Source organism: Gobio gobio (genome assembly GCF_949357685.1).
Source record: "Gobio gobio genome assembly, chromosome: 12".
Taxonomy (NCBI): domain Eukaryota; kingdom Metazoa; phylum Chordata; class Actinopteri; order Cypriniformes; family Gobionidae; genus Gobio; species Gobio gobio.
The window spans coordinates 55,852,967-55,870,304 of record NC_137105.1 but is presented as its reverse complement, the minus strand read 5'-3'; the positions used below and the strand labels follow the sequence as shown (position 1 = coordinate 55,870,304).

General features: G+C 43.6%; 2 protein-coding genes across 2 annotated transcripts in view; both read right to left on the bottom strand.

Annotated features, from left to right (window-relative positions):
* Positions 1-3,028, bottom strand: part of LOC307134799 (uncharacterized protein) — a gene marked incomplete at its 3' end in the record, with an annotated part of 36,158 nt that extends 33,130 nt beyond the window's left edge. Inside the window, exon 1 of the mRNA XM_079830796.1 lies at positions 1,077-3,028. Within this exon, the coding sequence (XP_079686922.1) occupies positions 1,077-2,995 (1,919 nt within the window). The 5' untranslated portion in view covers positions 2,996-3,028. The remainder of the gene's footprint in view (positions 1-1,076) is intronic.
* Positions 3,029-4,718: 1,690 nt separating this feature from the next.
* The window catches only part of LOC307134797 (uncharacterized protein), a gene marked incomplete at both ends in the record, with an annotated part of 40,457 nt that continues 27,837 nt past the window's right edge, over positions 4,719-17,338 (bottom strand). The window contains 5 exons of the mRNA XM_079830794.1: positions 4,719-4,801; positions 9,421-9,461; positions 9,818-10,014; positions 10,105-10,246; positions 10,330-10,389. Coding sequence (XP_079686920.1) covers positions 4,719-4,801; positions 9,421-9,461; positions 9,818-10,014; positions 10,105-10,246; positions 10,330-10,389 — 523 coding nt within the window. The remainder of the gene's footprint in view (positions 4,802-9,420; positions 9,462-9,817; positions 10,015-10,104; positions 10,247-10,329; positions 10,390-17,338) is intronic.

Below are 17,338 nucleotides of genomic sequence, written 5' to 3'. Positions count from 1 at the left end.
GTGAGAGTGACAGTGTGTGTGAGAGTGACAGTGTGTGTGAGAGTGACAGTGTGTGTGTGTGTGTGTGTGTGTGTGTGTGGGTAGGTTTAGGGGCAGGGGCAGTGTAGGGGGATAGAATATACAGTGTGTACGGTATAAAAACCATTACGCCTATGGAAAGTCCCCATTAAACATGAAAACCCAACATGTGTGTGTGTGCTGTGTGTGTGTACTCTGTGTGTGAGTGTGTGAGTGTGTGTGAGTGTGTGCATGCGAGTGTGAGTGTGTGTTGCGTGTGTGAGTGTTGTGTGTGTGAGTGTGTTTGTGTTGTGTGTGAGTGTGTGTGTGTGTGTGAGAGAGAGTGGTGTGTGTGTGTGAGAGAGAGAGAGAGAGTGAGGTGTGTGTGTGTGTGTGAGAGAGAGAGAGAGTGAGGTGTGTGTGTGTGTGTGTGTGTGTGTGAGAGGTGTGTGTGTGTGAGAGAGAGAGAGTGAGGTGTGTGTGTGTGTGTGTGTGTGTGTGAGAGAGAGAGAGAGAGAGAGAGAGAGAGAGAGTGAGGTGTGTGTGTGTGAGAGAGTGTGTGTGTATATGTGTGTCTGCGTATGTGAGTGCTGTGTGTGAGTGTGAGAGAGAGTGTTTGTGCTATGTGTGAGTGTGTGTGTGTGTGTGTGTGTGTGTGTATCTGTTTTTCTATATCGTCATAAATATCATTATCTCAAATATTCTTGAAATATGGTGATATAATTGAGGCTATATCGCCCACCCCTACCAACAGCGTCAACCAACCCCGTGACGTCACAGGTTATAGTTCTGCAAGATTTTGCAAGACTTTGCTACAAAAGCTCTAACAAAACGTCTTTTTTTCTTTTAAATGGTTACATTTATCGTGTTTGTCATAAGTTTTGATTAGAGTGTAAATCCATTTCCTAAATAATGTTAACTTGACTGACTGCTTCATTTCCACATTAAAATAATGAGAAGGCACGTCATGAGCCCTTTAAGACTCTGAGCTTGTTATTCAGGAGTAAACCTCTCATTTAGCAAATGATGCAGATTCATTATTAAACATGATTCTTCATTAGTGAATAATTCACACTCACAGAGCTTTTGTGCAGTTGCTCACAGCTGGTATCAGTCTTCTTCTGCCCTCAGCTGATGTGGTGTATTTCCTGAGGTTCAGCTCATCCAGCGGCTCCTCTGAGATCTGAAGCATGTAGGCGATTGTTGAGCAGTGAGACGGAGAGAGTTTCTTCTCTGAGTGTTTGTCTGATTTCACAAACTCCTGAATCTCTCTGGACAGAGTCTGATCTTTCACTTCCAGCAGACAGAGGAATAGATTGATGGACTGATCAGCTGAGAGTTCATATCGTTTTAGATCTTTTTGGCGTATCATATCAATTCCCTCTACATATGGTGCATAATCTTCAGACTTAAGACTCTTGATCTTCTGTTGAATGAACTGTGTGATTCTCCTGATGTCCTCTGAGCTTTCCTCTGTGTGTGTCAGTAGATCCTGTAAGAGTCTCTGATTGGACTCCAGAGAGACGCCCAGCAGGAACCGCAGGAACAGATCCAGCCGTCCATTCTCACTCTCGAGGGCTTTATCTACTGCTGATGTTAGTAGATCACACAGAGAGTCTTTATCAGACCAGTAAGATCTGAATTCCTGCAGTGGTTTCTTGTTCTTGATCACATGAGAGTAAAACACATAGAAAGCAGCGAGAAACTCCTGGACACTCAGATGAATGAAGCTGTAGACTTTCCTCTGATGAATCACAGATTCCTCCTTAAAGATCTCAGTGCAGATCCCAGAATGCACTGCGGCGTCAGTGACGTCTATGCCGCTCTCTCTCAGGTCCTCCTCATAGAACATCACATTGCCCTTCATCAGCTGTTTGAAAGCCACTTCAGCAAGTTTCACAATCACTTCTCTGTTGGACGGCAGGAGTTTCTCTGGATCTCTCTCTTCATACTTCTGATTCCTCATGTTGATCTGAATCAGCAGGAAGTGGATGTACATTTCAGTCAGAGTTTGAGGGATTTCTGCACTCAGATCTTCTTCCAGGAGCTTCTGAAGCACAGTGGATGAGATCCAGCAGAAGACGGGTATGTGGCACATGATGTGGAGGCTTCTTGCTCTTCTGATGTGTGAGATGATTCTGCTGGCTTGATGCTCGTCCCTGATTCTCTTCCTGAAATATTCCTCCTTCTGAGGCTCATTGAATCCCTGAATCTCTGTCAGACGGTTGATGTATTTGGAGGGGATCTGATTGGCTGCTGCTGGTCTGGAGGTGATCCAGATGAGAGCAGAGGGAAGCATCTCTCCTTTCATGAGCTTTGACATCAACACATCCACTGATGAAGTCTCAGTCACACCAGAAACTTCCTTTGACATCAACACATCCACTGATGAAGTCTCAGTCACACCAGAAACTTCCTGAGCGTCTGAAAACCTCAGTGTGATTCTGCTTTCATCCAGACCATCAAAGATGAACACAACTTTACACTCCTCATAAATCCTTGAGTCCAGATCTTGAAGTTCAGGATGAAAGTCCAGCAGAAGTCTGTGAAGACTGTACTGATGATCTCGGATCAAGTTCAGCTCTCGAAATGGAAGCACAAACATGAAATCTACATCCTGATTGGCTCTTCCCTCGGCCCAGTCCAGAATGAACTTCTGCACAGAGACGGTTTTTCCGATTCCAGCGATGCCTTTAGTAAGAACAGTCTTGATCTGCTCTTTCTCCTCACGTCCTGGTTCAGGTGAGGCTGTAAAGATGTCATTGCAGTAGATTGGAGTGTCTTGTGAGTGTTGTGTTCTGGCTGTTTTCTCCATCTGTAAAACCTCATGTTCTTCATTCACTCCTCCTCTCTCTCCCTCTATGATGTAGAGCTGTGTGTAGATCCTGTTCAGGAGGGCTTCATTTTCCTGGAGTTTCAGTCCCTCAAATAATCTCTCATACTTGTTCTTCATGCTGGTTTTGTGTCGGTCTTTGACTCTCTGGAGCTCATCATTCATTGGTTGAGGAGAATCTCCAGTCGGATCATCTCTATCCACTCTGATCAAACAATGACAAAGAACAATAAATAAATGTAAATGAAATTTAAACTTAAATTATGCAGCAAATCAAAACAGATCAATCTAGTATTTTCTGTGTAATTAATGTATTCATGTCAGTGTCAGTTAAACACTTTTCACAATGCTCACTGATCCAGAGCAGCTTCACAGAAAACAGAGAAGTAGAAAAACACAGAGAAAAGGAAAAGCGTGTCTTTCAATCCTCCAGCGAGCAGCTCAAGGTGACAGAGACCAGGAACAAACTCACTAAGAGCTTTAAGAGATGATGAAGAAACCCAAACCTCATCCTCAATCTGACACCAGAGATTCTGTCAGACAATAAGTGTCTTATATCTGGACATTGGGGTCAAAGTTCATCACTGAATGTTTGTCCACAGATTTGAGGTGAAATCAGAAATAAAAACCGAACTCATCTCTCTGTGTGTTCAGTGTGTTTCTGAGTCTCATATTAAATGTGGTCTCTAAGTTACACTAGAGCAGTTAAAGGGATAAAGGGACCCGTTAAATTCAGCCAAACATGAGAATCCAGTCATTATTTACTCAACCTGATGTTGCTCTAATGGCTTATGATCTTCTTTCTTCTTCAGCCCACAAAAGGAGAAATGTTGATAAATGTCCTGCTCGTGTTCGTCTGTATAATGGCAGTAAATACTGACCAGCTTCAAGCTTTAGAAAAAGATTCACAGAATGATCCCATCAGACTCGAGCTCTATAATCACAGTGTTCTGAGGAGATATGAGAGTTTGGTAAAAAAAAAAAAAAAATTATAATGTAATAATGTATTATTGATCTAAAGTCCTGGCCTTGTCTGTTGGTCTGCTGTGAGGCAGGAAAAGCACACAAGCTCATAATTTTGAGAAGTGAAGATGAATTAAGACACAAACACACACACACACACACACGTCTAAAAGCCTTAAAGTGTGAGTTCTTTCTTCTCTGAGGTGAATATCTCCAGAACGGCTGTCAGATGACAGTCCATAAACACCAGAACTCCACAGAGATATTCACCTCAGAGATCAGCATTCTGGGATACTTCTGCAATTTTTCCATTAGTTCTGTTAAATATTGTCTCTAATACTAGATCATATCTCACCTCTTCACAGACACACAGCTGGGGTCAGAGGTCACTGCTCCACTGAATTTAAGAGGTTGACTCATGGATCCGTCACTCCTCACAGACACACAGCTGGGGTCAGAGGTCACTGCTCCACTGAATTTAAGAGGTTGACTCATGGATCCGTCACTCCTCACAGACACACAGCTGGGGTCAGAGGTCACTGCTCCACTGAATTTAAGAGGTTGACTCATGGATCCGTCACTCCTCACAGACACACAGCTGGGGTCAGAGGTCACTGCTCCACTGAATTTAAGAGGTTGACTCATGGATCCGTCACTCCTCATAGACACACAGCTGGGGTCAGAGGTCACTGCTCCACTGAATTTAAGAGGTTGACTCATGGATCTGTCACTCCTCACAGACACACAGCTGGGGTCAGAGGTCACTGCTCCACTGAATTTAAGAGGTTGACTCATGGATCCGTCACTCCTCACAGACACACAGCTGGGGTCAGAGGTCACTGCTCCACTGAATTTAAGAGGTTGACTCATGGATCCGTCACTCCTCATAGACACACAGCTGGGGTCAGAGGTCACACAGCTGGGGTCAGAGGTCACACAGCTGGGTTCTGCAGATGAAGATCTCTCTCTGCTCCCTCTGTTCTCCATAATGACGAACTGACTTCAGACCTGCACACAGAACAAATCACACATGACAATATAAAAAATATACATACATATTACATTATTGATTATTTGACAATAATATCAATTATACTTTAGAAGGTAGAGAACTTCAACCTCAGTCTGAAAGTTTTAGGCCAGGGTTATTCAAATCTTGCCCTGGAGGGCCAATGCGCTGCAGAGTTTAGCTCAACCCTGATCAAACACACCTGAACATGCTAATCAATGTCTTCAGGTTCATTAGAAAATCACAGGCAGGTGTGTTTGATCAGGGTTGGAGATAAACTTGGAGATAAACTTGGCCCTCCAGGGCAAGATTTGAATAACCCTGTTTTAGTCAAACAATGTGTGTGATGTGACACACACACACACACACACACACACACACACCTCTCGCAAAATCAACACTTCATTCAAAACTATTTTAACTTTTTCTAAAACTGGTGCTTTTGCGTAGTAACTCTACACACAAACATCAAATTATTGCCCATACACACACCAAACTACACACAGATGTGACAAATGTAGTGAACTATAATATGTGACTGTTACGCATCTGTGACTTACAGTCTCTGACAAACGCTTGGAAACATTAATAATGTTTAATGTTCCTCAGAGAGTCTCTTTTGCTCATGAATCTGATCATAACTCCAGTAAAACAGTGAAATATTCCTCCAGTGTTGATCAGCTGTTCACACACACACACACACACACCAGTGTAGATCAGCTGTTCTCACACACACACACACACACACACACACACACTCCAGTGTAGATCAGTTGTTCACACACACACACACACACACACTCCAGTGTAGATCAGCTGTTCACACACACACACACACCACACACACACACACACACCAGTGTAGATCAGCTGTTCACACACACACACACACACACACACACACACACACACACACACACACACACACCAGTGTAGATCAGCTGTTCACACACACACACACACACACACACACACACACACACACACACACACACCAGTGTAGATCAGCTGTTCACACACACACACACACACACTCCAGTGTAGATCAGCTGTTCACACACACACACACACACACACACTCCAGTGTAGATCAGCTGTTCACTCACACACACACACACACACACACACACACACACTCCAGTGTAGATCAGCTGTTCACACACACACACACACACACACACACACACTCCAGTGTAGATCAGCTGTTCACACACACACACACACACACACACTCCAGTGTAGATCAGCTGTTCACACACACACACACACACACACTCCAGTGTAGATCAGCTGTTCACACACACACACACACACACACACACACACACACTCCAGTGTAGATCAGCTGTTCACACACACACACACACACACACACACACACACACACACACACACACACTCCAGTGTAGATCAGCTGTTCACACACACACACACACACACACACACACACACACACACACTCCAGTGTAGATCAGCTGTTCACACACACACACACACTCCAGTGTAGATCAGCTGTTCACACACACACACACACTCCAGTGTAGATCAGCTGTTCACACACACACACACACTCCAGTGTAGATCAGCTGTTCACACACACACACACACTCCAGTGTAGATCAGCTGTTCACACACACACACACTCCAGTGTAGATCAGCTGTTCACACACACACACACTCCAGTGTAGATCAGCTGTTCACACACACACACACTCCAGTGTAGATCAGCTGTTCACACACACACACACACACACACACACACACACACACACACACACACACACACACACACACACTCCAGTGTAGATCAGCTGTTCACACACACACACACACTCCAGTGTAGATCAGCTGTTCACACACACACACACACACACACACACACACACACTCCAGTGTAGATCAGCTGTTCACACACACACACACACACACTCCAGTGTAGATCAGCTGTTCTCTATGTGAATATATAGTAAAGTGTGATTTATTCCTGTGATCAAAGCTGAATTTATCATCATTACTCCAGTCTTCAGTGTCACATGACCTTCACTAATCATTCTCATATGAGGATCTGGGCCCGTATTTATCAAGCATCTGAGAATTATGCCGCGTTCCAGGTAACCCGTAACCGAACCGAACCGTGGTATTGGTGTATCCTTACACCCCTAATATGGACAATCATTTGATGTGTGTGTGTAGTGTTACGCCTGCTGGCTCTGCTAGACAGTGCAGATGTTAGTTGGGCTACAGGTGCATTCTATTAGTAATCAACCCATTATTATGGCGGTTGGGATATAATGCAGCGTTCCAGGCAACCCGTAACCTGTGTTTTTCCAACCTTCTACCCGTGAAAGTGAACTGGAACGGCAGCCAAACCCGTGACTTCCCACTCGTGAACTCGTACTAGATCGATGTACTCCCAGTTACGAGCTCTGACGTCACATAGCCCATGACAATGGCAGCCCCTACGGATGCAGTGTTTATGAAACAAATATACAAATAACGTAAAATAAAAGGTATAACAGCTTTTATTGCCATCTGCGCTGTTTTTTTTCTACTCCGTTTCCCTCAAATAAGTAAGGAGTAAGCACCTTTGGCGATAGAAATGATTGTAAATGAGCATACACCCCGTACGGTCCGCCATGCTTTGTTTACATGAAACTACCACACGATTCCTTGCGCTCAGGCAGTTTGGCGTGACTTTGCCTGGAACACTACAAAGTCGTGAGTCGTGGTTTGAAGTTGTAATTTACGGGCTCAAAAACCTGCCTGGAACGCAGCATAACTCACAAGAACACTGATAAGAATTGACTTAACAGTAAAAAAAAAGTTGCGCTCAACACTGCATGAAAAGTGGGATTTTCGTCAGTATGTGGCACTGTAGATTGCCGTGGAACTTCAGGTTTACGACTGTGCACGGCAATTTGCAGGCAACACTGAAAACTGCCGTAAATTGTCTGAAATTGACGTGGGCCTTGCTTGGCAGTTGCCCCCCCATGACCCCCCCTCTCCTTAATTCTAGAGGAGGCTTTATCATGTAAATGAACATGCTGTGAGCTACACAAATGCAAATCAGAGTAGCAGCAGGGGGAGTTTTATCTAGGTTCTGAATTTTTTAATTAAAACAAGTAGGGATGAAACGGTATGGAAATTTAACATCACGATTATAGTCACCCAAATTATCACGGTTATCAATATTATCACGGTTTTGTTCAAACGAGATGAAAGTGTTCAAAAAGAACATATGCACACACTTAAAACATTTCAACAAGTTTTATATTTGAAATTCAACAAACAACAAATAACTAAAGCAGCTCTATGCACTTTTTTAAGCTAGATTCTGTGGGATTTCCTTCCTTAATGGCCGTCATCAATAGCAACACATAACACACAAATAATAATAATTTGTCGTAAATATAATCTCTTATATTATCACTGTAAATATATTCCCAAGCAATATTCTCATCAGTGTTCTATCAGACACATTTAAATCTAGCATATTTTGTGTTAGAGCCCAAACAGTATCCAAGTGAAATAATGCATATCCATATTTCCATATGATTTGACAGTTTATTTTATTAAATATCAAAATGTGTGCATCATACCTGACACCTAGATGAACACTTTACAGTCAGTTTTATGACTGTCATTCTCTTCAAATGCTATTGAAGTTTGAAACGTGTATAACGTTACCAATGTTGTGTGTAACTTTACAGACGGTCCCTAAATTCGCCCGCGTTATGCCAGTCATATCAGATGCGCTGTGGTTCTGCTGTGTTTTTAAACCATTTTCGCTGCTGAAATAGAACAAAAACAGTCAACCACTGTATGATGAGTGAATCTCTTGCGTACATCGCTCGTTTATCTCTGCTTTGAGTGCAGATTTCAGCGAGTGAGCGTGGCGCGCGCGCTCTGAACAAAACTCCGCTAATCTGAACGCCTCTGATTTTGAGACATTGCATTCATAAACTAAATAGAAACACGTGTAAGTGCTTATAATGCGCAACGCGATTATAACAGATGGCTTTTGAGAAGACTATTATAAGTTCAACAGCCAGAGTGACTAGTGTGCAGCCGAAATAACGTTACACTCGTAAATGGCGGTTGTTAATGTCAAGCCCTGATTATCCCTTAATGTCACCCTAGTCTTGTCTGAATTTGTTCGTTCGCTTCACGTTATTATTTGCCAGATGTAGGTTTGGTACTGAGGTCAAAGTCCAATTGCCTTGCGTTCGTAGTTTTGAAGTGTTTTCCCTATTACAGCGACTTTCTTCTGGCATGTTCTGCAGACAGGGTGACCATCTTAGATTAAGTTTTCCTCAGGACTTTTGTAAAAGCCAAAATATGACCACACCTCAGATTTGGTCCTTTTAGAGGCTGAACAATCTCCAGAGTGCTGTCACTGCTTTCTGCCATTTATTCTCATTCAGAAAACAGCGCTGCGCCAGACTGATGCTGACTGGACAAGATTTACCTCGAGTTTTCACAACTGTGATAATCACACGCGGTTTTAATGATAATAAAATTTCATACGATATTACTAACCGTCACTAAATTTTATCGTGGTTTATCGTGAAACCGGTAATCGTTTCATCCCTAGTAGAGATGTGTAGAGTTACTGTACCTGATGCTGCAGTCGAAGCGCTCATCCGGCCCTGGAAGAGCCTGCAAACACATCACGATGCTGCATTATTCACCGCTTCCTGTGATTGTAATCTGTGTCGTTACATTTCCACCGTCTCTACGCATTCAATGTTTGATTTTGTGTTGAATTAAATTATGACCGAACACATGCGTTGAAAACGCTCCCAAAGTGGATACATTTTTGTTGTTTGCGTTGTAGTGAGGACTGTGAAAACGAGGGCATTTTAAAACGATGACGCATGTTTAGTCATGTGTGTTTAATGTTCATTGGTTAAAAGGGTCATGAGTTGAGAAATCAACTTTCCCTTGAGCTTTTGATATATAAAAGGTCATGGTAATATCAGAATATGGATATGGAGAGGCTCAGTGTCTCTCACCTGTGCTGCTGCATCACACTGTCCTGCGGCTGAGCCTTGTTCTCCAGCGCTCTCTGGTACACCATCTCAGCCTGGGACAGCTGCCCTCTCTTCTCAAACTGATGAGCCCAGTCTATATACAGCGCCGCCGCCTGCGTCCCCACGCCTCGGCCGTGAAGATGGCTGTACACCTCCATCGGGTCGCTGGAGAAATTGGCCTGGACAGAGAGAGGCAGGTGTGTGTTCATCTCACAGAGCCAGATCCTGCCTTCAGAAGAGTGTGTGTGAGAGAGCAAGAGTGCACCTACACATCTGACGCAGTGAGCGACGTATCGCGGGTCGTTGTGGTACTGCTCATCTTGAAGGAAGGTCTGAACGATGCGCTCCAGCACCACAGACAAACCCTTCCTCTCCTCCACTGACAGCTTGCTCTCCAGAAACTGAACAAACCTGCCACACACCAGCCATGAGTGACAGACAGAGAGGGGATCATTTCATCACAGCTAGAATAAAGACATTAAAGATGTTCTTACTTATCCCAGGGGTCTAACGGGTCGTCTCCAGCATAGCTGCGCACGCTCAGCTCAAACGCCCTGCAGTGATGAAGAGATCATCAGTGTTATTCACTTCACCGGTCATAATGTTACGCCTGATCGGTGTAGAGGAAAGTGTTCACCGGTCATAATGTTACGCCTGATCGGTGTAAAGTGTCATTTATTCATCTGGAGTGTGTGTGTGAACAGCTGATCTACACTGGAGTGTGTGTGTGTGTGTGTGTGTGAACAGCTGATCTACACTGGAGTGTGTGTGTGTGTGTGTGAGAACAGCTGATCTACACTGGAGTGTGTGTGTGTGTGTGAGAACAGCTGATCTACACTGGAGTGTGTGTGTGTGTGTGTGTGTGTGCATGTATGTGTGTGTGAACAGCTGATCTACACTGGAGTGTGTGTGTGTGTGTGTGTGTGTGTATGTATGTATGTATATGTGTGTGTGAACAGCTGATCTAGTGTGTGTGTGTGTGTGTGTGTGTGTGTGTGTGTGTGTGTGTGAACAGCTGATCTACACTGGAGTGTGTGTGTGTGTGTGTGTGTGTGTGTGTGTGTGTGTGTGTGTGTGTGTGTGTGTGTGTATGTATATGTGTGTGTGAACAGCTGATCTAGTGTGTGTGTGTGTGTGTGTGTGTGAACAGCTGATCTACACTGGAGTGTGTGTGTGTGTGTGTGTGTGTGTGTGAGAACAGCTGATCTACACTGGAGTGTGTGCGTGTGTGTGTGTGTGTGTGCATGTATGTGTGTGTGAACAGCTGATCTACACTGGAGTGTGTGTGTGTGTGTGTGTGTGTGTGAACAGCTGATCTACACTGGAGTGTGTGTGTGTGTGTGTGTGTGTGTGTGAACAGCTGATCTACACTGGAGTGTGTGTGTGTGTGTGTGTGTGTGTGTGTGTGTGAGAACAGCTGATCTACACTGGAGTGTGTGTGTGTGTGTGTGTGTGAGAACAGCTGATCTACACTGGAGTGTGTGTGTGTGTGTGTGTGTGTGAGAACAGCTGATCTACACTGGAGTGTGTGTGTGTGTGTGTGTGTGTGAGAACAGCTGATCTACACTGGAGTGTGGGTGTGTGTGTGTGTGTGAGAACAGCTGATCTACACTGGAGTGTGTGTGTGTGTGTGTGTGTGTGTGTGTGTGTGTGTGAGAACAGCTGATCTACACTGGAGTGTGTGTGTGTGTGTGTGTGTGTGTGAGAACAGCTGATCTACACTGGAGTGTGTGTGTGTGTGTGTGTGTGTGAGAACAGCTGATCTACACTGGAGTGTGTGTGTGTGTGTGCGTGTGTGTGTGTGTGTGAACAGCTGATCTACACTGGAGTGTGTGTGTGTGTGTGTGTGTGTGTGTGTGCATGTATGTGTGTGTGAACAGCTGATCTACACTGGAGTGTGTGTGTGTGTGTGTGTGTGTGTGTATGTGTGTGTGTGTGTGTGTGTGTGTGAACAGCTGATCTACACTGGAGTGTGTGTGTGTGTGTGTGTGTGTGAACAGCTGATCTACACTGGAGTGTGTGTGTGTGTGTGTGTGTGTGTGTGTGAACAGCTGATCTACACTGGAGTGTGTGTGTGTGTGTGTGTGTGTGAACAGCTGATCTACACTGGAGTGTGTGTGTGTGTGTGTGTGTGTGAACAGCTGATCTACACTGGAGTGTGTGTGTGTGTGTGTGTGTGTGAACAGCTGATCTACACTGGAGTGTGTGTGTGTGTGTGTGTGTGTGAACAGCTGATCTACACTGGAGTGTGTGTGTGTGTGTGTGTGTGTGTGTGTGTGTGTGAACAGCTGATCTACACTGGAGTGTGTGTGTGTGTGTGTGTGTGTGTGTGTGAACAGCTGATCTACACTGGAGTGTGTGTGTGTGTGTGTGTGTGTGTGTGAACAGCTGATCTACACTGGAGTGTGTGTGTGTGTGTGTGTGTGTGTGTGTGAACAGCTGATCTACACTGGAGTGTGTGTGTGTGTGTGTGTGTGTGTGTGAACAGCTGATCTACACTGGAGTGTGTGTGTGTGTGTGTGTGTGTGTGAACAGCTGATCTACACTGGAGTGTGTGTGTGTGTGTGTGTGTGTGAACAGCTGATCTACACTGGAGTGTGTGTGTGTGTGTGTGTGTGTGAACAGCTGATCTACACTGGAGTGTGTGTGTGTGTTTGTGTGTGTGAACAGCTGATCTACACTGGAGTGTGTGTGTGTGTGTGTGTGTGTGAACAGCTGATCTACACTGGAGTGTGTGTGTGTGTGTGTGTGTGTGTGTGTGTGTGTGTGTGTGTGTGTGTGTGTGTGTGTGTGTGTGTGTGTGTGTGTGTGTGAAAACAGCTGATCTACACTGGAGTGTGTGTGTGTGTGTGTGTGTGTGTGTGTGTGTGAACAGCTGATCTACACTGGAGTGTGTGTGTGTGTGTGTGTGTGTGAACAGCTGATCTACACTGGAGTGTGTGTGTGTGTGTGTGTGTGTGTGAACAGCTGATCTACACTGGAGTGTGTGTGTGTGTGTGTGTGTGTGTGAACAGCTGATCTACACTGGAGTGTGTGTGTGTGTGTGTGTACAGCTGATCTACACTGGAGTGTGTGTGTGTGTGTGTGTGTGTGTGTGTGTGTACAACTGATCTACACTGGAGTGTGTGTGTGTGTGTGTGTGTGAACAGCTGATCTACACTGGAGTGTGTGTGTGTGTGTGTGTGAACAGCTGATCTACACTGGAGTGTGTGTGTGTGTGTGTGTGTGAACAGCTGATCTACACTGGAGTGTGTGTGTGTGTGTGTGTGTGTGTGTGTGTGAACAGCTGATCTACACTGGAGTGTGTGTGTGTGTGTGTGTGTGTGTGAACAGCTGATCTACACTGGAGTGTGTGTGTGTGTGTGTGTGTGTGTGTGTGTGTGTGTGTGTGTGTGTGTGTGTGTGTGTGTGAGCAGCTGATCTACACTGGAGTGTGTGTGTGTGTGTGTGTGTGTGTGCGTGTGTGTGTGAACAGCTGATCTACACTGGAGTGTGTGTGTGTGTGTGTGTGTGTGTGAACAGCTGATCTACACTGGAGTGTGTGTGTGTGTGTGTGTGTGTGTGTGAACAGCTGATCTACACTGGAGTGTGTGTGTGTGTGTGTGTGTGTGTGAACAGCTGATCTACACTGGAGTGTGTGTGTGTGTGTGTGTGTGTGTGTGTGTGTGTGTGTGTGTGAACAGCTGATCTACACTGGAGTGTGTGTGTGTGTGTGTGTGTGTGTGTGTGTGTGAACAGCTGATCTACACTGGAGTGTGTGTGTGTGTGTGTGTGTGTGTGTGTGTGTGTGTGTGTGTGTGTGTGTGTGTGTGTGAACAGCTGATCTACACTGGAGTGTGTGTGTGTGTGTGTGTGTGTGTGTGTGTGTGTGTGTGTGTGTGTGTGTGTGTGTGTGTGTGTGTGTGTGTGTGTGTGTGTGTGTGTGTGTGTGTGTGTGAACAGCTGATCTACACTGGAGTGTGTGTGTGTGTGTGTGTGAACAGCTGATCTACACTGGAGTGTGTGTGTGTGTGTGTGTGTGTGTGTGTGTGTGTGTGTGTGTGTGTGTGTGTGTGTGTGTGTGTGTGTGTGTGTGTGTGTGTGTGTGTGTGTGTGAACAGCTGATCTACACTGGAGTGTGTGTGTGTGTGTGTGTGTGTGTGTGTGTGTGAGTGTGTGTGTGTGTGTGTACAGCTGATCTACACTGGAGTGTGTGTGTGTGTGTGTGTGTGTGTGTGTGTGTGTGTGTGTGTGTGTGTGTGTGTGTGTGTGTGTGTGTGAACAGCTGATCTACACTGGAGTGTGTGTGTGTGTGTGTGTGTGTGTGAACAGCTGATCTACACTGGAGGAATATTTCACTGTTTACTGGAGTTATGATCAGATTCATGAGCACAAGAGACTCAAAGACTGTCATAGATGTATGAAAATGTATTAAAACTAGGGATGGCAGACGCGAAACAGACGTTTCGGGGCTTTGCCGAGATCCCGAAGCGCAGATGTTTCGAAACACTGCTCCGAACTGTGATTCGAAACACCCATGTCACGTGACTATGGCTAAATGAAGCTTCAAAGTGTTTCATCAGGTGGCGCCTTCCGAAACTGCGTTGATTAAAGGGGGCGGGAACAAGCCACACAGTCACACATTTGTATAAACCTAATTCACCACAGTTTAAAAGTGAAGTAAATCCATCTTCACCTCGTGGGTTTTTGTGAGAGGAGAGTGATTTTGTGATAGCAGTGATTTTGTGATAGCAGTGAGATTTATAGTGCGCTTTGGTTAGTTATATTTAGGCTAGATTTAAATTAGATATATTGACTGATAGGTAGGCTATAGACAGTGACATATAGTTAGGATAGATATAGTGACACATTCATATAGGCTAAGTTAGATAGTGACAGATAGATAGCACAGCATAAGTTAGATATATAGAATTATATAGATATAGATTCATAGGTGATATATAGATAGATATATTAATAGAATATATAAAAATGGAGGCTGCACGCAAGAGATGCCGTACATCTGTGGTGTGGGAGCATTTCCATTTGGAAGCACCAAATAAAGTGAGATGTGTGTATTGTGATAGGCAGCTAGCCTTCTGCAACAATACATCATCCATGTATTTACATCATCCAAAAATAATTGTGCATGCCAGCAACAAGTGTCCCTTATGAGAGGATTTTTTCAAAGGCTGGAGAAATTATATGTAAAAAAAAGAAGTCAGCTGAGTCCTTCAACAGCAGAGCAATTCATATTTTTGAATAAAAATGTTTTGTGACAAATGTGACACATTGTGGCTTTATTTATTTTATTAATGTTCCTTTTGTATAACAAACAAAATATATATAGTTCTTTACAATGACGAGGCTACAGGTTACAAAACCAAGATCATGTAGTTGTCAGACAGATGTTAAAAAAATTTTTTTTTACATGGATAATTGTCATGGTATTTCAGATCAACACATGGAAATGACCACTAGATGGCGGCGTAGAGACGGGTGTCAGATTGATTCGAAGCTTCGAAACAATATGACACATTTGCTTCAACTGCTTCAGTGCTTCACGAAGCCTCGGTCTGCCCATCACTAATTAAAACACACAAGCCCAGAGAAGGGAGACACACAGTTGTGTTATATAGAACAAAACATCATGATATTGTCCCATATTAATAACCAAACTGAATCATAAACATCATCAGGACGAACACACACTCTCGGTCAGATGCTAACACGCTACTTACTGAAAATAAGAATTAATGTCCATCGTTTCTTCTTGTTGAACACAGAAAGTCCGTGGGGGAATGTTTACGGTTAAACGAGACTCATTTAAAACACGTTAATAACAATATTAATCGCTAATATTTCCGTTAACTAGCCCCGCTCTGCTAACTGTAGAACTGCAACAACGACATGTTTTCAAATGTACAGCTTAGCCAATCATTAGCCTTCATGTGGCTCAACAGCCAATCAGAGTCCGACACAACAACGCGTGACGTTTACTCGGTGGCTCCGCCCTCTATATGGCTCTGGGTGGAGCTTACATGAATATTCATGAGTTTCCTGTTTGGCGTTAAAGACAGGCTGCGTTCCAAACCGCATACTCATTGAGTAGGCACTCATTTTCAATAAGTACTTACTTAACGAGCTCTAAAAGAGTAGGTACTATATTGCCTGATCTCGTTAAGTATGAATGCGATCCGCACTTTATGCGCCATGTTGACGTTATCATGTGACCTACGACGTTATCTCAAGCGCAACAACTTGAAAGACGAGTGACAGGTTTAATTCATCGATCTATAAATATCTTAATATTGATTAAACTTGCTAATTGTGTGGGCTTGTTGAAGAAACAGCTGCCCATTTATTTTGTGATATTAACCCTACTAATCTGACCCAGTTTTATCCTTACCAAAACCCACAATCGTGATCTCTTAAATATGTTGGAATTTCTTTATTTTATATGCAAAACATGTCATCCACAAGCAAAATTGGCCTAAATCTCCTTTATATTTTCCTTTTTAAATTTAACTCCAGTTTTATCCCTCAATCCCTTATTCAAAGATATCTAACCTTGTTATTGTTTTTTCTTTGTATATAATGTATGCAAACCCATGATATTTGTTTTATTATTAGGATTGTTAAAGATACAACCATGTAATTATAAAATAAAAGATAGGCCTATGAGTGACAGGTGCAGTAACAGCTCAAAGCATCAATAACTCCACCGCCCGACCTGTGCAGTTTCCCTCAGAGTCTGCAACGAGGACCTCTTTCAGCTGCTCGAAGATCTCACCTTGGGAGAACACTGTTGATTTTATACTCTTAAAATGTAAGTTATTACTATTCAAAATTAAGATTACCCCCAGAATGAATTGCATTGCTAGCCCACTAAAACACTTACAATAATAATAATAATAATAACAAATGCTGACCAATACTTAATTATATTACTTTTTTTTTTACTGAAAATTATATTGTTTTAGTAAAACAAGCAAAATGCAACTTGTTGTCATATGACATAGCGATGCATGAATATACACTAGACAAATGAATACCAATTTTCAGTCAAGCAATGAATAAATGCATGACTTAATAAAATATTTTATTTACTGACAACAATAGGAAACATGAATTAATGAGTAAAAGAATGAATAAAAGTAAACATCACAAATGAATAAGTCACCATGAAACAAAGCTTTATTCAAACGTATTGTTCTAACAAACCATCACACATTTACAGGCGGTGAAGCCCACATCTGCTGCCATCTCAACACAGCTTGATGAAGCAGTTGACCACCGTGAACACCTTCACCTGTCCCAGCCGTCCATCATGTCCCTTCTGAACCCCACAACCCTGAAGCAAGAGTGGAGAACATGTGCGGGACAATCTCTGACTGCTGATGTCTGCTCCAAACATCTGTGTGCCTGCTCTCCATCAGCATGACTACTTAAAACGCTTTACAATTCATGTTGTCAGCATCCCATTTCTTGCCATATTTGATTTAATATTTTTTACAATTACAT